Source organism: Tiliqua scincoides, chromosome 6 (genome assembly GCF_035046505.1).
Source record: "Tiliqua scincoides isolate rTilSci1 chromosome 6, rTilSci1.hap2, whole genome shotgun sequence".
Lineage (NCBI taxonomy): Eukaryota > Metazoa > Chordata > Lepidosauria > Squamata > Scincidae > Tiliqua > Tiliqua scincoides.
This window is the reverse complement of record NC_089826.1, coordinates 89,366,224-89,390,080: the sequence shown is the minus strand read 5'-3', so window position 1 is coordinate 89,390,080 and position 23,857 is coordinate 89,366,224. Positions and strand designations below refer to the sequence as shown.

Here is a 23,857-nt window from a genome sequence, read left to right as displayed (position 1 = left end):
TGCCCAGGGCTGATCCAGGAGATGACCACTGCACATGCAACTTTCAGTAGGGTAAAATAAGTACCCAATAGTGCTGTTTGGATTTTTTAAGTCCTGATGCAGTTTTATCACCCACTCTTGATACTCTTGTTTCTGGATTGCTGTGGTTTGTATCAGCTCATTGTTCCACTTGGTCTCCAACACCTGAAAGATAAGATTGAACTCAGTCCATTTTTTAAAACAACCATTTATCTGAACAATTTATTTGAATTGGATGACTCCACTTACCTGCTGGGATTCAAAGTGCTGAGCTGCCAGCATGTTTACGTCATGATCCGTTAATGACTTCCCCAGTTCTTGCATAACTGTATCCATTTCACCACCTTGCCTAGAAACAAGGACCCATAGCAAAAACAAGTAGCCTCCTGTATATAACCGCCTTTTCTCTTAATATATAATAAACAGCAATCTTTCCCCTAAAACAAACTGATATTATAGTAAGACTCAACCACATAAATAACTTCAGCAGTAAAACAATTCCCACCCATCAGTCTACTTTCTAATTTAAAATAAACTTCTTACAGGTATACTAGTTGGCAACCTTCAGTCTCGAAAGACCATGGCATCGTGCTCTGAAAGGTGGTTCTGGAACAGCGTCTAGTGTGGCTGAAAAGGCCGATTCGGGAGCAACAATCCCTTCCACACTGGGAGCAAGTGCAGTCTGTCCCTGGTCTGTCTCCCTGGCTATGGGCCTTCCTTCTTTGCCTCTTAGCCTCAGACTGTTGGCCAAGTGTCTCTTCAAACTGGGAAAGGCCATGTTGCACAGCCTGCCTCCAAGCGGGCCGCTCAGAGGCCAGGGTTTCCCACTTGTTGAGGTCCTTATCTGTTTAACAGTAACCTGCTTTCATGCTGTATTTGCAAACAGCATTTTTAAAAAATTACATTACGTTATTAATGGTTAAGATCTAAACCAGGGGTGTCCAAACTTTTTGACAGGAGGGCCACATCATCTCTCTGACAATGTGTTGGGGGCCAGGAAAAAAAGCATTAATTTACATTTCAAATTTGAATAAATTTACATAAATGAATATATTAGATGTAACTTAATGAATGAATGAAAATCTTGCAATAGCTCAAGGCCTATAAAAAGTCTTGCAACTGTTACCCTGCACATGCCCAATCTCATCTGATCTTGGAAGCTAAGCAGGGTCAGGCCTGGTTAGTACTTGGATGGGAGACCGCCTGGGAATACTGGGTGCTGTAGGCTTATACCATAGTCTTTTGAGACTGAAGGTTGCCAACAACAAAGCAAGGCCAGCCTTTCCTTTGCTGCTGTATCACAGACATGAAACAGCAAGCAATGGAGGAAGCCCTCATCCCACAGCTCACTCAAGAGGTTGAACAGTTGGCCGTCACACTGAGAGCAGTTGCATCAGGCCAGTGTGGGCTCCAGCAAGTCTCCAGAGGGCCAGAGGCTAATTAGAGACTGGGGGCTCCCTGAAGGCCGGATTGGGAGTCCTTGAGGGCCGCAAGTGGCCCCAGGGCCGGGGTTTGGGCACCAACCACCACTGAATCAGGACTACAGGTGTGTGTCACTTGATGATGGGGATACGTTATCCGATCCCTGTTGTAATGCGAATAGGTCACTAAGCAAACATTCAGCCCCATCTAGTGCCTTTGTTTTGTAAATATACAATCCCTGCCAGACACAAGCTGGATGCACAGGCTACAGGGATAGATTGCCTCTTCTTTGCATTATGAGCTTCTTTGTTGTGTAAACAGACACTCTGTTGCAGGCTATGGGATACCTGACTGTCTCACTAAGAACCTCTTTGTTGTGCTTTGACCACTGTCGTATATGCTGTCCATCATTAGGTTGTTAAGCAATGCACAACTGTAGTTCCAAAAAGTCCAAAGGGGAGCCAGATGTGTTTTTAATTGATAAGCAATTCCATAGCAAAGTTTCAAAAACCTTTATATGACATGTAAATTAGTTGATCAAAAGGAAGAGTCAAAAATTCCACTAGGGCTAGCTTAAGCCTGTTAAGAACATAAGAAGAGCCCCACTGATTTAGGCCAAAGGGAGCCCATCTAGCCCACATTCCTATATCGCAGAGCGGCTCACCAGATGCCTCAGGGAGCACACAAGACAGCAAAATACCTATATCCTGTTGCCACTTTCTTGCATCTAGCATTCTAAGACTGCCTACTTCTAGAACCAGGAGGTTTCACATACCCATCATGGCTTGTAACCCGTGATGGACTTTTCTTCCAGAAATCTGTCCAATCCCCTTAGAAAGACATCTAGATCAGATGTCATCATCACATCCTGTGGCAAGGAGTTCTTAGCTGATCTTTGGCTCCTGGTAGACTTTAAATCTAAGATGGTAATTTTTTAAAACACACAGAATTATACAGGCCTGTAAAATTAAGGGTCAGGAAATCTTTTTTCAATGTCTATGGTGGTTATGTGAATTTGGGATGCCGATTCCAAAAATGGCATTGGTTTTGCCCTCTCACATCTAGTTCTGGAGATGCAGCATAGCCTTGTTAGCGAATGGTTCAAACAGCTTCCTCGTGAGAAAGCCATGGCAGAGGCTTCCTCACAGGGAAACTGCTTAAACCATTCACTAACAAGGTTATGCCAAATCTTGAATCTAGACATGGTAAGGCATAACTTATGCCATTTTTAGGATCACTGCCCCAAATATACTCAGGAAGGGGTCTACCTTTTAAGGCAGCAAATGTGTGTTGGTTGGTATTATCTGTCAAATAAGATGCCAGATTACAAGAACAAGAATACCTTTCTCGTAGTTTTTTCAGTTCTACATCTCTTTCACTTATTAATTCTGAGATGCTAACAAAATAGTTGTGCTCCAGATTTAACAGAGTTTCTGAAGCAGGAGAATGAATCAGATCATGATAAACATCTGCAAAGTCTTCATCCCAGCTGGGATCTTCAGGTCGCGCATGTTCCAACGTAGCCTAAAAAAACAAAATGAGGGTGTGACACCTGCATGTGAAAATGAAAACCTATTCCGTTCAAAAAACATGTATATTAAAAATGGTATACTAGTTGAGTCTCATTATTCATGAGGGTTTCCTTCCAAGAACTCAAGTGGATGGCAAAAAAAGCACTAAATCAAATCAATTTAAAAAACAAAGTCTCTTTGCTCTGGTGATTTAAAAACAGCCTTGCTAACCTTTTGTAATGCACACAGAGGCAATCAGTCTCTCTCCAAGTGCTTAGGTTTCACAAGGAGGCAGCAATCCCTCCCTTCACCAGGAGCCCCAGTGATAATCACTGCCATTTAGCCTTCTTTCAGGGGGAAGGGAAGCAGTGAAGCCTGCAAAGAGAATGCAGAGGACACCAAACTTTTCCGAGTGGTGAAGACCAGAAGTGATTGTGAGAAGCTCCAGAAGGATCTCTCCAAAATTGGGAGAATGGGCAGCAAAATGGTAGATACATTTCAATGTAAGTAAGTGTAAAGTCAAGCACACTGGGGCAAAAAAATCAAAACTTCACATATAGGCTAATGGATTCTGAGCTGTCTGTGACAGATCAGGAGAGAGATCTTAGGGTGGTGGTGGACAGGTTGATGAAAGTGTTGACCCAATGTGCAGCGGCAGTAAAGAAGGTCAATTCTATGCTGGGGATCATTAGAAAAGGTACTGAGAACAAAACAGCTAATATTATAATGCCGTTGTACAAATCTATGATAAGGCCACACCTGGAGTATTGTGTCCAGTTCTGGTCACCACATCTCAAAAAGGACATAGTGGAAATGGAAAAGGTGCAAAAGAGAGCGACTAAGATGATTACGGGGCTGGGGCACCTTCCTTATGAGGAAAGGCTACGGCGTTTGGGCCTCTTCAGCCTAGAAAAGAGACGCCTGAGGGGGGACATGATTGAGACATACAAAATTATGCTCTTTACACTCTCACACAACACCAGAACCAGGGGACATCCACTAAAATTGAGTGTTAGGAGAGTAAGGACAGACAAAAGAAATTATTTCTTTACTCAGTGAGTGGTCGGTCTGTGGAACTCCTTGCCACAGGATGTGGTGACGGCATCTCGCCTGGATGCCTTTAAAAGGGGATTGGACAAGTTTCTGGAGGAAAAATCCATTTCGGGGTACAAGCCATGATGTGCGTGTGCAACTTCCTGATTTTAGAAATGGGCTATGTCAGAATGCCAGATGCAAGGGAGGACACCAAGATGCAGGTCTCCTGTTATCTGGTGTGGTCCCTGGGGCATTTGGTGGGCCGCTGTGAGATGTAGGAAGCTGGACTAGATGGGCACATGGCCTGATCCAGTGCGGCTGTTCTTAATGATTGATGGATTGTCAGCCGGCTGCCCGCTCTGGCATTATTAAAGAAATGTTTTTCTTTAATTTAAAGGGTACTTCTCATCACAGCTGAGATAAACCTAATTATCCACAGATTTTTTCTATCTAATTTTTTTAGATATTACAAGTGATGCATGTAATCACTTGCATGACTGTCTCTCTACAACAGTAAAAAGCAGTTTTTTAAACTGTGATTTTAAAGGGGTGCATTTTTCCATTTCTCCAGGGATCAGCACATTCCTTCTCATTTGTTTGTTTGTGTTGAGTCAAATCCGTCTTAAAAAAATCCACGTATAACAAGGTTGTACCTGTCCGTAGGTGTTCATTATATTTTAATTTGATTACATTCTGAACATTGAGCCTTTGAAACCTTCTTATGTAGTGGTTTCCAAACCCTCTGGTAGAATTTGAGAGCCTGTAAGTCCTTGCATGGGTGGGAGGAAGGCAGCAGCATGACGCCCAGCACTGCGCTGTTGTGGAGGGGCGCAGGGGCACGCTTCCCCTCACCCCTTTGCCTGCAGCAGCCTCCTGGGGATCAGAGGAGCCTGCTGCCAGTTCAGCAAGGCTCTCCATGCGGTGTGGACCTCTGCAAAATGCGATTGTGACCCCTTCCTGTTTCTCAATCGCAAAACCGGAAGTGGTTGCAATTGCATTCTGCAGGGGTCTGCACTGCATGGAGAGCCTTGCTGAGGCTGGTGCCAGGCTCCTCTGACCCTTTGGAGGCTGCTGCAGGTGGGGGTGAATGGAAGTGCACCCCTGAGCCCTGAGCAGAGGTACGATCCAGGGGATCACGTCTCTGCCTTCCCCCCTCCCCACCCCTTAAGGGGCATTGCGACGCCCCAGTTTGAGAATCACTGTTCTTATGTATTGTTTCTCCCCCCTAAGCTATTTTGCTTATATTTTATCTACAACTTATTTAAGTCGGTTCCAGTTCTCTGAAGTGATACCTCTTTGGACAACAAACATTGGAATATAAATCTTCGTTAAAAAACCAAACAATTTAAGCACTGAAGTCATTAAAAAAGTAGGCAATTAGTCCACAAAGCTTTGAATTCTTCTCTTTCTCACACCATTTTTTATTTTCTTCATTTTTTCATACTTAGCATAAGAATGTCTTCATTCAAAATGTTAAGTAATACCAAGCCACCTGGGGTCAGCCACTATCCTCCTTAGCTCAGCAGTTCCCAAACGGTGGGTTTGTAGCCCACCAGTGGATCATGACCCAAATTTTGGTGGTTCGTGAAATTGACAGGCAGATCAGTCTGCATGCATTAAGGATTTAAACAGCCTGCTACTTGGAGGGAGCACTGTTGCCGAATCACCATTATAGCCACAAAAGACTGAACAGCTGATAAAATGAAACATTTTTCAGGTGGATCGCGAGGCTAAAAAGTTTGGGAACCACTGGGTCAGCCGATCTCAAAGGGCCTCTGCAAGGATGAGAAGGAGGAACCTGTATCCACATATATCACCAACAGCTCAACAAAGGAAAGGCAGGATACAAATGTGAATAACTTCTTGTCACGTTGTTTTTGTGCTACTTTATGCTCACAACATTTTTCTCCTACTTGCCGATTCTAGTTCTCTTCGGATTTCTCATGACTACTTTTTATTTCCGTGTAGACAGCACATTTTTGAGGAATGCTCATTAGTTACTTAGCACTTAAACATGAACTCTATAAACATTATGGACATTTCTTACCTCAGTATAAGTTCTGGCCCAAGCATTTGCCAGCTGGTGCAAATCCACTTGGCCAGATTTTACAGCTTCCAGGGCTGCTTCTGCTTCTCTGTCATAATAGTTTATGGTTTCCTCCTCAATGAATTTTTTGAGAGCTTCCTTTAAGTCTGTTATTTAGCAAGAGGGGGTAATCAGTCGATGTTTACATCACAGCCATCATTTCTTCTAAGGAGTGTACATTCATTCTTAAACATGCAATCCAATTCTGTGCATGTGCCCTTGGGAGTAAGTCCCACTTTGTTTAATGGCATTTATGTCCAGGTCAATGTGCATAGAACTACAGCCTGTTTGCTCAAACCATTACATCGTTTCTTTAAAACATCAAAAATGTTATAAACTTATCTGCAACTATTTTTAAAATCTTCAGCTATCACACATGAAAAAACAGATGGGGAACACATAGATCTTGGTGTAACTGTCATTAAATCAGATTCCAATTGTAAAACGTGTTTCTGGCTACTATGATTATATAGGAACCAACTGTGTACAAGCATGTCCAAAATAACCACACAAGAAGATCCAAAATGGCAAATAACCCCTCTTTTACATTGACAGATGAACAACAGCCCTCCAGCACCACACTTGTGCCCACCCTCAGAATGACCTCATATAAGGCAAATTATTTATACAAGAAATCCTCACCGTCTTCTACGAAGCATGGCAAGCTGTGAAGGAGCATGACACGCCCATGCAAATAGCTAGCGTTTTCTTGCACTGGGAACGTCAGTGGAATTGTAAGCACAAAATGCTGATTTCCAGTGCTGAATTCATACACAAAATCTCTCTCCTTACTGCAGATTTTCCCTTGGTTGGCCTTCATTTTTAAGGCTTTCTGCATTCTAAGCAAATGAAAATGTTATATCATTAGTCCTTCAAGTGAATGTGCAGGAAAAGGTAACCCTGGCGGTACATGAATAATTTGAAATGAACCATCATGAACAGCATGATTTAAGTTATGCTGTAAAGCAGGAGTGCCCAAACCCTGGCCCGGGGGCCACTCATGGCCCTTGGGGACTTCCAATCTGGCCCGTGGAGAGCCCCCAGTCTCCAATGAGCCTCTGGCCCTCCAGAGACTTGTTGAAGCCCATGCTGGTCCAATGCAACTGCTCTCAACATGAGAGCAACTGTTCAACCTCTCACATGAGCTATGGGATGAGGGCTCCCTCCACTGCTTGCTGTTCCACATCTGTGATGCAGCAGCAGCAGTGAAGGAAAGGTTGGTCTTGCTTTTTGCAAGGCCTTTTTATAGGCCTTGAGCTACTGCAAGATCATTCATTCATTCACGTTCCATCTCTAACACAGTCATTTATGTAAATTCATTCAAATTTTAAATGTAAATTAATTCTTTTTTTCCTGGCCCCTGACAGAGTGTCAGAGAGATGATGTGGCCTTCCTGCTGAAAAGTTTGGACACCTGTGCTGTAAAGAATGGCAGAGTTAGAGATTTCCATGTGTGAGCTCTGAATGGAGGACACAATGATAAAACTTTGTTCCAGGCCACAGCAAAACCTGAGAATAAGATTAATCAAAAGGAACACTGTGAAACTTGCTGTAGTTCTAGCTCTTAAAAACTGTCTCTGTGCAGGTTTACTTGGAAGTCCCAGTGTGCCTTACTCCCAAGTAAGCATGTGTAGGATGTAGCTCCAGAAGACTTCAAGTTCTGAAGATTTAAAACAAAAGTGAATCTTTACTTTCCCTTCAAAGTCCAGCAGCTGATTGAGACACACATTTATCTCAGCTGAAAGTCCAAACAGCCTGACATCGGGTCCCCACGATGCTCCTTAAGTTATGGGCGAGAAGCCAAAGCGGAGAGCGCGTTGCGTGACCAGGACAGCCAGGGGCCAGAATGAACAGCTGAGCAGAAGGGGCGTTCCAGCGAGTGCCGCTTCTGCACCGACTGCTCCTCCTCCAGGCTGCTGAGACAAACCCGCCTTCCCTGGCAGTGCAGCCTGTGGCAACAGGACGCTTTTCTCTGCCGGTCTTCGCCCCACTGAGCGCCAACGCGGCTGCGTGTGGCACTAACAGCAACACCTGCAGGACACGCAGGGACAGTTGGTCGCAGCTGCCTCAGGACACGTTTGCACGAAGCGGTTTTTGCAGCCGCCACAAGGAGGCTCTTGCGGACTCCTGAAGGAGGAGGCTCTGCCCGCAGGCCCTTTCCAAGGCTCCAGCTGATGCCTCGGCCTGGAGGCTTCCAGGGCGGCTTCTCCAGGCGCTGCTGCTGGCGCGAGGGCAGCCTGGAGGGACGCGCCTGGCTGGAGGCTCCACCTGCACGCGGTGCAGGCCGCAGAGCTGCGAGCCGCTCACCTGTCTCCTCAGCAGCGGCTAGACGCGAGGCCCGAGCGAGAGGGCTGCTGAGCATGTGCAGAGTGCCGGTGGCGTAGACGGAGGGGGCAGAGCAGCCAGCCCGGCAGGGAGGGGGCGAGCGGCCCGGCCCGGCCCGGCCCTTCCCTTCCTAGCCAATCCCGGCGGGGGGGTCAAAACGGAGCCGAATGGCTCCGAAGGGAGGGGCCGCTCACCCCCCTCCGGCTACGTCGCCGCCACCCGCGCGCGCTCGACGGCCGCCCAGCGACGCACACTCGCCTCGCCTCCTCAGCTGCTCCCTCGCGCCTCTGCCGCCACTCCGGAAGCAGCGCCGCGACGGCCGGAAGTCCCGCCCCCCGCGCCGCCAAGTGACGTCGACGCCCCGCGCGCGCCGCCTGTCACCAACGGACGGACGGAGGCGGCGCGGCGATGGCGGCGAGGCCGGCGCGCAGGTGAGCTGCTCCCCGACGCCGGCGCGGCCGAGAGGGCCTCTGAGCACGCGCAGAGCTCCAGCTGCGAGGAGAAGGCCCCGCCGGGCGGCACAGCAACCCGGTGCCGGGAAGCGGGTTGGCGCCGCGCCCTCAGCCGCCTAGTGGGTCGCGCTCCTCGCTACTGAGGCGCGGTCCCGCCCGCCCGCCCGCCCGCGCCAGCGCAGCTGTGCCGAGGGGCGAGCGCCGCGCCGGGGTGGGGAGGCGGTCGCAGAGGCCTCCTGGGGGGGCGCGCCTGCCCGTTCCCGCGGGCTGCGCTGCTGGGAGGCGGTCCCCGGGCTCTGGCACGCAGGCGGCTGTCTCGACGGGGCCCGGAGACGCCTGGCGGGCGGCTCTCTGCGCACGTGCAGTAACTCCTCTTGCTCTGCGCTTTTGCCTTTCCAGGTGCAGGAAGGCGGTGGATTATTCTCAGTCTGGCGGCACAGACGACGACGGTAAGTGCTCGGCAGTGAACCGCAGTGTCCGAAGAGGGGGGAGCTCGTCTGCAGGAAGGCTGCAAAACAGGCTTCAGCTTGTGCAGAACAAAAGAAGACTAGCTGGGCAAACGCAGATTTACGGAATGATGTATGACAGTGCAACGCGGTGGATGTTTACTCGGAAGCAGTCCCGTTCTGAACACGATCGTCTACTCCCAGGGAAGCGGGCACAGCGTCGCAGCGTCTTTTCTTTTGCCAGACTCGGTTCACGAGTGAAAGTTTCACACAGGCGCGTGTAGCTGATCGGCATCTCAAACCTGATCGTGTACATTTCAGTACAAGCCCTCCGCTAGCAGAACTATAGCTTTTTCTCACACCAGGAGCGATGCTTTTGAAGAGTCAGTTTTTCTAACCAAGCGCATGTCCTTGCTTTGAGAAGCAGCTTTTGTCCAGTTTGGAATTATTGCTTGATTTATGGAAGCAGTTATACGTACCCTGCTCTTTTCTAGTATAGTAGTTTCCAAACTTACCGTCGTCACAGCACCCAGTTTGCAGCGGCAGCGTTGCCTTGCTCCCTCGGGTGCGGCCATCTCCTGGGAACTGTAATTTTGTGTAATTCAAGGTGGTAGCACCTGGGAGAGCTGTGAAGGAAAGGCTGCTGGGGACATCCCACAGTGCACAGTTTGGGAACCATTACGCTAGTGTTTACTTTTTAGTAACTGATGACCTGTTGGTGCTTGCTGTCTCTTGCTTCTGTTGTGCTTTGAGCATGCAAGATCACTTCTGTGACTTACAAAAGGAGGGGAGATGTCTCAAGTGGATTCTACCATTTAGATTTTTAGTTTATAATCCTGGCTCTTCCTGTACAGAACTGGCAGTGCACTCCTGAGAGGCAATAAAAGCAGGATGGATTTTTGTGCTGATTGCTTTGGGGTGGGGGGAGCCGCAGGCCGGCCTTCTCCTTTGGTAGTTTATTTTTGATCTGCTTGTTTGCTGACCTGCTTCTGGGCCAATTCACTTACTAGCTACTGAGGAAGACTAACTAGGTGGTTGACAAAGAAAGGGGGTCTGTGGCTGCTCTTCCTCCCCAGTGAATGTCACTTCAGACTCCACCAACAATGTTTGTCCTGAGAGAGTCCTCAGTGTCTTCACTAGGCAGACATGAGAAACATAAGAACAGCCCCACTGGATCAGGCCATAGGCCCATCTAGTCCAGCTTCCTGTATCTCATAGCGGCCCACCAAATGCCCCAGGGAGCACACCTGATAACAAGAGACCTCATCCTGGTGCACTCCCTTGCATCTGGAATCTGACATAACCCATTTCTAAAATCAGGATGTTGCGAATGCACATCATGGCTTGTACCCCGTAATGGATTTTTCCTCCAGAAACTTGTCCAATCCCCTTTTAAAGGCATCCAGGCTAGATGCCAACACCACATCCTGTGGCAAGGAGTTCCACAGACCGACCACACGCTGAGTAAAGAAATATTTTCTTTTGTCTGTCCTAACTCTCCCAACATTCAATTTTAGTGGATATCCCCTGGTTCTGGTATTATGTGAGAGTGTAAAGAGCATCTCCCTATCCACTCTGTCCATCCCCTGCATAATTTTGTATGTCTCAATCATGTCCCCCCTCAGGCGTCTCTTTTCTAGGCTGAAGAGGCCCAAACGCCGTAGCCTTTCCTCATAAGGAAGGTGCCCCAGCCCCGTAATCATCTTAGTCGCTTTCTTTTGCACCTTTTCCATTTCCACTATGTCTTTTTTGAGATACGGCGACCAGAACTGGACACAATACTCCAGGTGTGGCCTTACCATAGATTTGTACAACGGCATTATAATACTAGTCGTTTTGTTCTCAATACCCTTCCTAATGATCCCAAGCATAGAATTGGCCTTCTTCACTGCCGCCGCACATTGGGTCGACACTTTCATCGACCTGTCCACCACCACCCCAAGATCTCTCTCCTGATCTATCACAGACAGTTCAGAACCCACAGCCTATATCTAAAGTTTTGATTTTTTGCCCCAATGTGCATGACTTTACACTTACTGACACTGAAGCACATCTGCCATTTTGCTGCCCATTCTGCCAGTCTGGAGAGATCCTTCTGGAGCTCCTCACAATCACTTCTGGTCTTCACCACTTGGAAAAGTTTGGTGTCGTCCGCAAACTTAGCCACCTCACTGCTCAACCCTGTCTCCAGGTCATTTATGAAGAGGTTGAAAAGCACCAGTCCCGGGACAGATCCTTGGGGCACACCGCTTTTCACTTCTCTCCATTGTGAGAACCATAGATCAGACCTGATCTACCGTATATTTTGTGAGCATAACATGCAGTCTGGTTCCCAGTCTGGGGATGGGGGGTTCTTGACACCAGGCACTGCAAGCCTCTCATATTCCACACAGGCCCTTCTCCCCCCATAGCTGTCCCGTCTTCCCCATGCACGTTTCTCAGCTGAGGTGTTGCCTGGCAAGGTGGAGAGGCCATTGTCACCCCAGCACTGTCTGTTCTAGTGGCTGTCTGCTGGTATTCATTTGCATCTTTTTAGATTGTGAGCTCTTTTGGGACAGGGAGCCATTTAGTTATTTGATTTTTCTCTGTAAACCGCTTTGTGAACTTTTAGTTGAAAAGCGGTATATAAATACTGTTAATAATTGTGGGGGAGGGGGAGGGAAGAGACAGAACACCCTTTACCACACTGGATGCCTTTCAGGAGTTGGGAGAGGCTAGTGCGCGGGGGGGGGGTATTGCCATTGCTCTGCCCTATGGGTAGACCAGAGCTGCGCTACAAGGATATCTGCAAGAGGGATCTGAAAGCCTTAGGAATGAACCTCAACAGATGGGAAACCTTGGCCTCTGAGCGGCCTGCTTGGGGCCAGGCTGTGCAGCTTGGCCTTTCCCAGTTTGGAGAGACACTCGGCCAACAGACTGAGGCAAAGAAGGAAGGCTCATAGCCAGGGAGACAGACCAGGGACATACTACATTTACTCCCAGTGTGGAAGGGATTGTCACTCCCGAATCAGCCTTTTCAGCCAGACTAGATGCTGTGCCAGAACCACCATTCAGAGTGCGATACCATAGTCTTTTGAGACTGAAGGTTGCCAACAGTGCTGTGGCAGTGCCCCTCCTTGGTACACATTCTATTCTCATTCTGCATTCTATTTAAATGAACGCTGAGAAGTATTTTATGATGCGTATTGTGAAAATGCAGGGTTTTTGATGACTGATAAACTTCCATGGAATCAAAGTAAGCTGCTTTTATTAAACAGATGAGGATTTTGCAAGTGTGTCTGTGCCTTCCAACAAGAAGCTGAAGAGTGTGCACTCTGAATTAAAGAAGGAGAAAAAGAAGGTCCCCAAAGAGGAAATAGTGTTAAAGAAAAGATCACCAAACGAAAGGTAAGGAAAAAAAAGGAATAAACTGCTCTGAGCTCCAGTGGGTAGAGTCAGATACAAATCAAATATTATAAGTGCATTGTTGCTTTTCCTAGTACTGGAAGCAATTTGCTTGCATTGTTAGAACATGATTTGTTTTAGATTTTGCAGTATGCTTGCAACTTACATGACTAGTGCAAACTTAAACCTGGTCCCTCCTCCATGACTCCTAAGAAAATTGGGAGGAAGTTCCAGGATTGTGAGTCCCAATATTGAAAAGGATTTCTCCATCTTAACCAGCTTACTAAAGTCATTTCATGCCCTGGATGACCCTTTAGCTCTTGGGGCTTGGGCAACTCTTTTTTTGCCTTGCTGCTCTGTCTGATAGTGTGTGTTTTAACAGTTGTTATTGCTGCCACAGGCTGGCTTATTTTTTCGTTTTGGTTTTTTTAAAAAACTGTTTTAAAGTCTGTTATAAGTGGTCCTTAATCTTGTGAGAAGACTCGGGTATATATTTTTTAGATAAACAAATACAAAAACCGTTGTATTGAAGCATGTTCATAAAATTTAGTGAAGTGTTTTTTCAAATTGTTTCAGAGTTAACTTGGATGACAAACTGTACCAGAGACACTTAGAAGTAGCCTTAGCACTATCAGTCAATGAACCATCCTTAAGCAATTGGAAAGAACAAGGCTCCCAGGAACAAGGTGATTCTTTCCATTTTAGAACCAAAGCGCCTCTCTTGTTCTTCTGGCTGTTCCCGTCCTGGTGTTGCAGTTTCTGGAGGTGATGATCTCTTCCGTATGTTGGTTTAGGCTGCAGGGAGCACTATGTACCTCTCACACATGATTCCTTCCACTTCTTCATGGTCATATCTAGGAGTTTAATCATGGCATTATATTGCTTCACACCACTGCTCCCTATTCCCACAGTAGGTGGGATGAATAGGGAGCAGTGGTGAGGCAAACGGGATGCAGGGGAGAGGGGCACGAGAGGGGTTTGTGGGTATCAGGAAGTTGAATAGTGAGACATCTAAGAGAAGGAAAACTCTGATTCCAAACCTCTACTGTCTTGTGGGTACATCCAGTTGTGGAAAAGGCTTCAGGAGTCAACCTCAAGGCAAAATCAATAGCCGGAGTCCCTGAGGCAGTTCGTGGCTGAACACAAGTCACGCTCTGGCAACTCCTGCGACGCCGCTGGAACCAACCGTATTGGTTTCTGCCTTTCCATTGGATCATTCCTGTGACGTGGAGAGGGGGGATTTGCTGCATGGGTAACAGCCTATCCTCCATACCTTCTTTTACCCAGGCTTCGCGCACTGGAGAGGACACTCCAACTTCGCCATACGGCGTCGGCACAACACGGGAAGCAGCAGTTACCGGTTATAAGTCTTTGCTCAATTGGCGTAGGGCGTGATGTCAGCGGCTGCTTCCGACAGTGGGAGAGATCATTGCATCTCATTGGGCAGCTACCGCCCGCCTTAAGATGGGCAGTCCCCAGCCAGTAAGGTGTTGCCTCACCACGGTCCGTTAACCTCACGGGGTGCGTGGGGTTTAGGGTGAAAACCGACAAGCGGATCGACAACTCTGCACCATGCAATAGAAAACAGAAAACTCCTGCCCTAAAGCTGGGCACCTGGAACGTAAGGACAATGACACCTGGCTTCTCTGATGACCTGCAAGCAATAGACGACGCACGCAAAACAGCTGTCATCGACATGGAGCTGAGCAGACTGCAGATGGACATCGTTGCCCTTCAAGAGACTAGGCTGCCAGATTCCGGATCTGTCAAGGAGAGAAATTTCTCATTTTTCTGGCAGGGAAAACCACCAAACGAAACCAGGGAACATGGTGTTGGCTTTGCGGTCAGAAATACCCCGTGTATTGCTGTCAGAAATACTATACCTACTGTGGGAAGTGAAAGAATTTTGTCCCTGCAGCTCCAGTCATCAGCAGGACCTGTCACTCTCATCAGTGCTTATGCACCGACTCTGTCGTCTCCAACAGAAGCCAAAGACAAATTTTATGATGACCTGGCCACCACTATCAAGAAGATCCCCGTAAAAGAGCCATTGTTTATCCTCGGCGACTTCAATGCTAGACTTGGTGCTGATAACAGTTCGTGGCCCACTTGCTTAGGTCAGTTCGGCACTGGGAAGATGAACGAAAATGGCCAACGCCTGCTAGAGTTTTGCTGTCATCACGGTCTCTGTGTCAGCAACACGTTCTTCAACACAAAGCCCCAACATAGAGTCTCTTGGAGACACCCAAGATCAAAGCACTGGCACCAGCTCGACCTGATTCTCACCAGACGCTCCAGCCTTCCCAGCATCAATATCACATGCAGCTATCAGGGTGCTGCCTGCGACACCGACCACTCCCTGGTGTGCAGCAGAGTGAAACTGCAAACAAAGCGACTGTACCACACGAAAAAGGAAGGAAGACCTCACATTGATACCAGCAAGACCCGGGATCAGAGAAAAGTGGAGGAATTTGCACGAGCGCTTGAGGAATCTCTTCCAGGCCCGGTCGATGCAAACGCATCCAACAGATGGGAACATTTCAAGAATGCCGTTTACAACAACGCCTTGTCCATATTTGGCAAGAAGACCAACAAGACGGCAGACTGGTTTGAAGCCCACTCTGAGGAGTTGACACCAGTCATTGAGGAAAAGAGGAGAGCTCAAGCAGCATACAAGGCCTGTCTCAGTGAGCGCAACCTGCAGGTCCTCCGAGCTGCTCGCAGCAAAGTCCAGCAGATTGCCAGGAGATGTGCTAACGACTACTGGCTCCAGCTCTGTTCCGCGATACAGATAGCAGCTGACATGGGCAACATCAAGGGGATGTATGACGGTATCAAGCAGGCCCTAGGTCCAACGCAGAAGAAAATTGCCCCTCTGATGTCTGCCACAGGCAAGGTCATCCAGGATCGGACGCAGCAGATGGAACGCTGGGTGCAGCACTATTCTGAGCTATACTCCAGAGAAAATGTAGTCACCGAAGAAGCGCTGAACAACATTGAGTGCCTGCCTGTGCTGGAGGAGCTTGACAGTGAACCAACCCTAGAAGAACTTCACGTGGCCCTGGACTCCCTTGCCTTTGGCAAGGCACCTGGAAAAGACAGCATCCCTGCTGAAGTCCTAAAGTGCTGCAAAGAGATCATCGTCACTGAGCTGCATGAAATCCTCTGTCTCTGCTGGAGAGAAGGTGGATTACCTCAAGACATGAGGGATGCAAACATCATCACGCTGTACAAGAACAAAGGTGACAAGAGTGACTGCAACAACTACTGTGGCATCTCTCTCCTTAGTGTTGTAGGAAAGTTGTTTGCCTGAGTTGCACTAAAGAGGCTCCAGGTACTTGCAGAGAGCGTTTATCCAGAATCACAGTGCGGATTCCGAGCCAACAGGTCCACCACTGATATGGTATTCTCCCTTAGACAACTACAGGAGAAATGCAGGGAACAACGACAGCCACTCTTTATAGCCTTCATAGATCTCACGAAGGCCTTTGAACTGGTCAGCAGGGATGGCCTCTTCAAGATTCTCCCCAAGATTGAATGTCCACCCAGGCTCCTCAGCATCATCAGATCGTTCCACAAGAACATGAAGGGCACTGTTGTCTTCGATGGCTCCACATCAGACCCCTTCGACATCCGAAGTGGTGTGAAGCAGGGCTGTGTTTTTGCACCAACCTTGTTTGGGATTTTCTTCGCTGTCCTGCTGAAGCATGCCTTTGGAACTGCAACAGAAGGCATCTATCTCCGGACCAGATCAGACGGAAAGCTCTTCAACCTCTCTAGACTGAGAGCAAAGTCCAAAGTCCAGCTGAAATGTCTGCGTGACTTCCTCTTTGCCGACGATGCAGCTGTCACTACCCACTCTGCCAAAGATCTCCAGCAGCTCATGGATCGTTTTAGCAAGGCCTGCCAAGGTTTTGGACTGACAATCAGCCTGAAGAATACACAGGTCATGGTTCAGGGCGTGGACTCACCTCCCTGCATTACAATCTCTGCACATGAACTGGAGGTTGTCCATGACTTTGTGTACCTTGGCTCAACGATCTCCGACACTCTTTCTCTCGATACCGAGCTAAACAAACGCATTGGTAAAGCAGCTACCACGTTTTCCAGACTCACAAAGAGAGTCTGGTCCAACAAGAAGCTGACGGAACATACCAAGATCCAGGTCTACAGAGCTTGCGTCCTGAGTACACTTCTGTATGCAGCGAGTCATGGACTCTTCACTCACAACAGGAGAGGAAACTGAACGCTTTCCACATGCGCTGCCTCCGACGCATTCTCGGCATCACCTGGCAGGACAAAGTTCCAAACAACACAGTCCTGGAACGTGCTGGAATCCCTAGCATGTACGCACTACTGAAACAGACGCCTGCGTTGGCTCGGTCATGTTGTGAGAATGGATGATGGCCGGATCCCAAAGGATCTCCTCTATGGAGAACTCGTGCAAGGGAAGCGCCCTACAGGTAGACCACAGCTGCGATACAAGGACATCTGCAAGAGGGATCTGAAGGCCTTAGGAGTGGACCTCAACAAGTGGGCTGAGCGGCCCGCTTGGAGGCAGGCTGTGCAGCATGGCCTTTTCCAGTTTGAAGAGACACTTGGCCAACAGTCTGAGGTAAAGAGGCAAAGAAGGAAGGCCCATAGCCAGGGAGACAGACCAGGGACAGACTGCACTTGCTCCCGGTGTGGAAAGCATTGTCACTCCCAAATCGGCCTTTTCAGCCACACTAGACGCTGTTCCAGAACCACCTTTCAGAGTGCGATACCAGAGTCTTTCGAGACTGAAGGTTACCAACTAACTGCTTCACGCCATCAAGGAACTGTGGTGGTGATGTTCAGGCTTTATAGTAGTGATTCCTTTGGAAACAAAGGGGATTTATAAAATTGAGAGTGTTTTTTTGGTTAGACATGGTTTATATATTTGAAAAATATTAACACTGAATGAAAATTACAATATATTAAGTGAATTAATGTATAAGTGCTATACAGGAACTTAATATGCAAGGTGCAGCCTTTTTTCAATGTTTTGGGCTGCCCTGAAACAGAGTGAGACACCAACGTGGGACAAAGGAGGCAAAGGTGTGTACGACTCTGAATTCCCCCTATTCGTGTTGAGATAAATTGGCAAATAAAAGAATCAGTGTATAAATAGGTTGTACCTGTAGTCTCATCTATTTAGCAGATCTTGGAATTTTTGTTCCCTCTCTGAACAGGAGAGAGCCCTGAAATGTTTGCCTCCTCTCTTGGCATGCAAACGCTTTCAAATCATTGTTCCAATTCCATTTTCCTCAGACCTTTATAGGGTTACTAGGCCTAAGTTAAATAATAATACTCAATTAGAGGGAAAATGACATTCTGTTGCACTGTTGTAATAGTGTTAGATGGAAAACATCATGCAGTGGGGTGCAGGAACAATACTTGTCAAATGCATGAAATACTTTACTGCATATATATTTCTATAGATGTAGTGAACTATAACGTGTTTGCAGTGAGTTGGAGATATTAAAATGGCATCTATGAATCAGCATTCCACTTCCTTTTTTAAATGTCTGATAAAACATGTAGAAATGAAAAGTAGAGATAGTGCTTCTCTCAAGCGGCAGTGAGGTTTCCAATGAAGTGCATTAATGTGCATATTTATGAACAAGTAACTGTATGTTTCTCTTCCTTGTTTGCAACTGCATGCAATATTGTTGGCAAGGTCTTTTTTGTAAATAATGTTTGCTTTGTCAGCAGTAACCTTATTTGTAACACGAAAATGAAACTCTGAATGCATTTCCTTTCCTTATGAGGAAAGGCTACGGCGTTTGGGCCTCTTCAGCCTAGAAAAGAGGCGCCTGAGGGGGGACATGATTGAGACATACAAAATTATGCATGGGAAGGATAGAGTGGATAGAGAGATGCTCTTTACCCTCTCACACGACACCAGAACCAGGGGACATCCACTAAAATTGAGTGTTGGGAGAGTTAGGACAGACAAAAGAAAATATTTCTTTACTCAGTGTGTGGTCGGTCTGTGGAACTCCTTGCCACAGGATGTGGTGACGGCGTCTGGCCTGGATGCCTTTAAAAGGGGTTTGGAGAAGTTTTTGGAGGAAAAATCCATTACGGGTTACAAGTCATGAAGTGTATCTGAAACCTCCTGATTTTAGAAATGGGCTATGTCAGAATGCCAGGTGCAAGGGAGGCACCAGGATGCAGGTCTCTTGTTATCTGGTGTGCTCCCTGGGGTGTTTGGTGGGCCACTGTGTGATACAGGAAGCTGGACTAGATGGGCCTATGGCCTGATCCAGTGGGGCTGTTCTTATGTTCTTATTTCTCCCAGTTGCAACTGGCGTACATACTGCTGCATAGCAGCAAGAATTTAAATCCACAGTGAAATTTAGCAAGGAAAGATGTGGATTGAGTTTCTGCATGTGGGTTGGTGGTTCTTTGGGGCTAAACATTTGTTTTTATCCATGGTCCAGAGGAGATCCCTATGTGTATGAGTTGCATTGCCTGTTTTTGAACCACAGCAGCTTCCAAACCCCAAAAGGTGGTGAGCTACTACTCTGTTTTTAAAAAGTGGCTAACCTCTTCAACTGGAGGAGGTGCTGGGAGGGTAAGGGAGCCCCTGATGTGTGGGCTGAGCTTGTTTGAGTTGTGCGCACATGTGTGAAAGCTCACTTGCAACAGAGCAGAAGCAAACACTGATTTTTCCCTACGTTTTTCCAATCTTTGTGGTATTAAGCTAATGTACAATTACAGCTCTAGATGGAAGCACAAATGAATGTGACAGGGCTGTGGGAGATTTCAGACAAGGAGCAGCAGCAGCCGAGCTGAAATTACAGACTAAAGACACAAATGGAGACGGCACTGACAGCTACGAGCCAGCAACTGCTTCACGTAAGTATTTCTTCCCCTCACACCTTCTGAAACCTCAAATCATTTAATGCAAAAACTGCCTTAGATAGAGTAACAACAATAAATGCCATGCTGAGGTTTCAGCTCCCTTTACTAAATTGTGACATCGGTGGTGATTGGTTTTCGGCAGTTTCCACAAATTTGTGCCACATTTTAATGTGGCATGGATGAAGTCTTATCTCAGCCCTTAGCTCACTGGATATAAATTCTATAAATAAATATAAGTCCTCAGATAATTAAAAAAAAAAAATCTCTGGTTTCAGTTGAAGAATCAGAGAGTGATTCTAGCTTTAGTGAAGATGACTGTGATGAATTTGTTGTGAAGAAGAAAATAAAACAAAATAGGAAGGAAGGAGGGAAGTTAAATGCTGAAACCAAAAAACGCACAACAAAGCCATCCAAACGAAAAACAAATGGTATGGGTAAGTAAATTTGTTTCATTCTTTTCTGTAGCCCATTATGCCACTGAGCTTCTCTGTGTCTAAGGAATTCCATAATGGTGCTCTATTTCATGTATTAAAAAGAAGAAAGTTAAAATTCAGTTTGTGCTCACTAAATAATGGAAATTACAGTAAGACTTCAGTATCCAGGAACCCGGCATTGTAGATTAAACTAACCGTGGATACCGGGGTTGCCATTTAAATGCCTGTAAAGAAGTAAAAAGTAGGAAAATTTGTGTTTCTTACCATTGCGCAGTAAACCACACGGTTTCCAAGTTTGTTGGCGCCAAATATTACCCATTTCCGGGTCTGTGGAAGTTCCTAGCTCTTCCCTTGGTTGCCCCAGAATGCATCAGTATAGCTTTATACAGCATTTAGCCAATTGATAGGGCTGACTGTAATCCCATTTCATTGCTGTACAAAGCTATACAGCATTCTGTCACTAGATGGGGCTGAATGTAATCTGATTACATTGTCGTACAGAGCTATACAGCATTAGTTACTAGATAGGACTAAATGTAATCCCATTACATTGCCTTATCTAGTGGCTGAATGCTGAACAGCTCTACAGCAAAATTTATTTGGTATCATCTATCCATTTTTTGATGAGATTTTTTTTCTCTTTCAATCGTCTGACTAGTAAAATCTCAGTCAGCTTTGCCAAAAGCATCATGTTCTTCAGACCCAATTGGAAAGCCTTTGAAAACCTCAAGCCCTTTAGCAGTCAAGAAGCCCACTTGGATACCTCCAGGTATATTCGATATATTATATTTAATATAATATATTTTAGATATGTCTATATTAGATATATTTCCAAACAGAAACAGCATTACGTGTTCAAAAAAAATCTCACACTATGTAATAATACTACGTTGTCTCATGGATCTATTAGTTCCTTCCCTCCTACATTTAGGGCCCAATCCTGTATAGTGCACACTGGCTCAACGCTGGCGCACACTGATGCAGACATGCCATAAGGCTCGTTTGCGGGGCCCTAGCACCAGTGCTAGCCCGGCTCTGGGCTAGTGCCAGGCGAGCACCGGCAGTCGCACGGATTGCTGGGCAGCAGAGAGGTAGGTGGGGATGTGGGCAGACATGGGTAGGAGGCATTCCAAGGTGGGGAGCTGGAATGCCGTGGAAAGGGAACAGGGCAGAAGGGAGGTGGGATCACCAGCCCGAAACAGAGGCTCAAAATCCCTCAGGTCAACATAGGATTGAGTAGCCCCATTGCAGGGCTATTTGGCTTACCCGGGGGAAGGGGACAAAAGTCCCCTGAGGAGGAGCTGGTGCTGCCTGCAGGATGCAGCAGCAGCCATTTTCGGCGCCACTGCACCCCTGGGTGCCAGGAGTGCAGGATTGGGCTGTGGGTTTTTTGAGAAGACATTATTGCACAAATTGCTTTTGCCACAACCTCCTTGTTTTGAGATTTGGGCTTATTTATATTTAAAGGAAACTTGCCAGTTGATCATTACCTCTGCAGGTGCTTAGTTGTCAATGCAAAGTCCTGGCTGACATGCTAAGAATTTTCTTCTGAAGCCTGTAAACCCCTTATAGTCATCTGAATGGATTGTCCCATTCGAAAGCAACCATTTGAGGCCCCTGCACGCTGTGCCTTTAACTCTGTCCCTTCCCCCTTGCATGGATTCAGCAGCTGAGGAAGTGTGTACAGTGTCCTAAACCAAATGTGAACCACCTTGAGGACCACTTAAGAGGTGGAAAGACAGCTACAAGTATCTAGATAGGTACGTTTAAATCTAGAGATTTGTACTGAGTTTAAAAATGAGTGCATTCTGGATGCTGGCCTCCGCCTGACATGAACAAGATCCATGGCCGTCTGAAAGCAAAGTAGTGGTGCTCATTATTTTTCCTGCCTGGGGAAAAGCATGTTTGTCAGTAAAACTGAAAAGTGGACTAGAGTCTTTCTTAATGTCTGTTCTTACTAATCTTTCCAGCTGCATCAGGAAACCGTGCCAACCAACAGGAAAGAGTCCCTGCGATGTCACCCACTCAAGGGCTCAGACTTGGCCTCTCCAGATTGGCAAGAGTGAAGCCCCTGCACCCAAGTTTTGCCAGCACCTGAGGGTGCCTGTGCTGGTTTTTAGTGGTTTGCAACCTGAAATGAAAGGACCAGGTGGGGTGAAGGGGGACATTCTTATCTTTTGCTAAACAGAAAATCTGTTGTAGACAATTTATCATTCTAAACTGGAAGATGCTATTGCATTTTTAAAAATGTCCATACAGTTGGGTGTGAGCTGATGACAATATTGGTGAAGTAGTGCCCCTTCTCCATTTCACCATTGAAATGTTCAGATCATCGGCAAAATCATCTTCGTTTCGTGAATGTGTGGTGGCTTGATTCTTCATGTATTCCTGGCTTGGTTGAGAGTGTAACTGTCAGCCTGGGCCAGCTGTCTCTGGTTCTGTGACCACAGTTTTTAAACACTTCAGAGACTTGATATACACGGTGGAGCTCATTTGTGTAACTTAGATATTTGGATAAAAGCAACCTTCAGATTCTAACTTGGTATTTTCCTTCCTTTGTTAGACCAAATAAACAATATTGCTTTTAGAAGCTTATAATGTTATTTTCCTGACCCAAGCCAGCAAATATTATTCCTCAGATATTTGTTAGAGCTATTTGATTTTTGTGAGTGTATCAATAAATATTATGCATAATTGTGATTTTTATAGTGAAATAAAATATTTTTAGAAATGGCCCAAAGCTGCTTGTGTAAGCTGTTTCTATTTTAATTCTTTCTTAATTCATATTACCAACTTTAACTGTTATATAGCTGTAGTAACATTACAGTATTGTTGTATTTATTGTTGTATATTCTAATTGTAACTGGTTCATTTACATTTAGCTAAAAGTAGCTACTCTGGCCTTTTCGGTGTGGGGGGGTTAGGGCCCAATCCTGTCCAGTTTTCCAGGGCCGGTGCAGCTGTGCCAATGGGGCGTGCACTGCATGCTGTGGTGGAGGGACAGCCCCAGAGGCCTCCTCAAGACATGCAAACATTTGTTCCCTTACCTTGGGGCTGTACTGTGGCTGCTGGCTGCTTTCCAGCCCTGTGCTGGAAAGTCGGATAGGATTGGTGCCTTTAGGTATTTGCAACATATAGAAATTCATTAAGGAGTTCCAGACCTCTAAGTGAAATGCTTTCAGAATTAGCATTATATTTATATTTTCCTTCTGAAGGGTCAGCATTACAAAAGCCTGCATTTGCAGTTGACTCAAATACTGCTGAGGTGAGCACACTTGTTAGTGACGTACTTCAGAATGCTCCTGTGTCATAAGAACATGAGAACAGCCCTGCTGGATCTAGCCATAGGTCCATCTAGTCCAGCTTCCAATGTCTCACATGGCCCACCAGAGGCTTCAAGGAGCACACAAGAAAACAAGAGACTTGCGTCCTGGTGCCCTCTTGCATCATAGAGATTGGAATAGAGACCCTCAAATTAGGCAGTTCTCTGGATTAGGAATGTGCTTTAATGTCTGCTGGGTTAGAATGACTCTATCTCCAGCTCTCTTCCCCCAAGAGTAGGTTGGGAACTCTTGCATGGGTGGTGTTTTCCCCAGCCTGCAAGCTTCTGGCACAGGAGAAGCAAAGGCTTTGTTTATCCTGTTCAGGGGTACATGCATAATTATTTAGTGGGTGGATCCTATAAAAGTTACTTTAGTTGGCAACTTTCAGTCTCGGAAGACTCTGGTATTGTGCTCTGAATGGTGGTTCTGAAACAGCGTCTAGTGTGGCTGAAAAGGCCGATTTGGAAGTGACAATCCCTTCCACACTGGGAGCAAGTGCAGTCTGTCCCTGGTCTGTCTCCCTGGCTATGG

At 46.6% G+C, this 23,857-nt stretch overlaps 2 protein-coding genes and 1 pseudogene across 6 annotated transcripts in view; 2 read left to right on the top strand and 1 right to left on the bottom strand.

The window, feature by feature from the left end:
* FERRY3 (FERRY endosomal RAB5 effector complex subunit 3) overlaps positions 1-8,693 on the bottom strand; it is a 28,432-nt gene extending 19,739 nt beyond the window's left edge. The window contains exons 1-6 of one of the 4 annotated variants that reach the window (XM_066631731.1): positions 8,591-8,693; positions 6,715-6,911; positions 6,034-6,179; positions 2,783-2,964; positions 268-367; positions 65-183 (exon numbers count right to left, since the gene is read on the bottom strand). In XM_066631731.1, coding sequence (XP_066487828.1) covers positions 65-183; positions 268-367; positions 2,783-2,964; positions 6,034-6,179; positions 6,715-6,910 — 743 coding nt within the window. In that variant the 5' untranslated portion in view covers position 6,911; positions 8,591-8,693. Of the gene's footprint in view, positions 1-64; positions 184-267; positions 368-2,782; positions 2,965-6,033; positions 6,912-7,798; positions 8,355-8,378; positions 8,461-8,590 lie in introns of those variants that run through there. The other 3 variants (XM_066631729.1, XM_066631730.1, XM_066631732.1) reach the window with 3 other exon arrangements.
* LOC136656291 (5S ribosomal RNA) lies at positions 1,130-1,246 on the top strand (annotated as a pseudogene).
* Positions 8,694-8,731: 38 nt separating the features above from the next.
* On the top strand, positions 8,732-22,733 carry RAD51AP1 (RAD51 associated protein 1). 2 transcript variants are annotated; one of them, XM_066631734.1, is made up of 8 exons: positions 8,732-8,827; positions 9,248-9,297; positions 12,552-12,681; positions 13,255-13,364; positions 19,426-19,563; positions 19,845-19,997; positions 20,662-20,772; positions 21,974-22,733. In XM_066631734.1, exons 1-8 carry the CDS (start codon positions 8,805-8,807, stop codon positions 22,099-22,101), a joined length of 843 nt encoding a protein of 280 aa, XP_066487831.1. In that variant the 5' UTR covers positions 8,732-8,804; the 3' UTR covers positions 22,102-22,733. The 2 variants fall into 2 exon arrangements, with proteins under 2 accessions (XP_066487831.1, XP_066487830.1); XM_066631733.1 differs by having other exon boundaries at positions 8,733-8,827; positions 19,845-20,003.
* Positions 22,734-23,857: the final 1,124 nt, after the last annotated feature.

Bases quoted from the DNA above. Each gene is read 5' to 3' on its own strand.
- RAD51AP1 (XM_066631733.1), top strand. From the start codon at position 8,805: ATGGCGGCGAGGCCGGCGCGCAG. The intron at 13,365-19,425 runs GTGATTCTTTCC...GTACAATTACAG, and splicing joins ACAAGGCTCCCAGGAACAAG to CTCTAGATGGAAGCACAAAT. The intron at 20,004-20,661 runs GTAAGTAAATTT...TCGTCTGACTAG, and splicing joins ACGAAAAACAAATGGTATGG to TAAAATCTCAGTCAGCTTTG.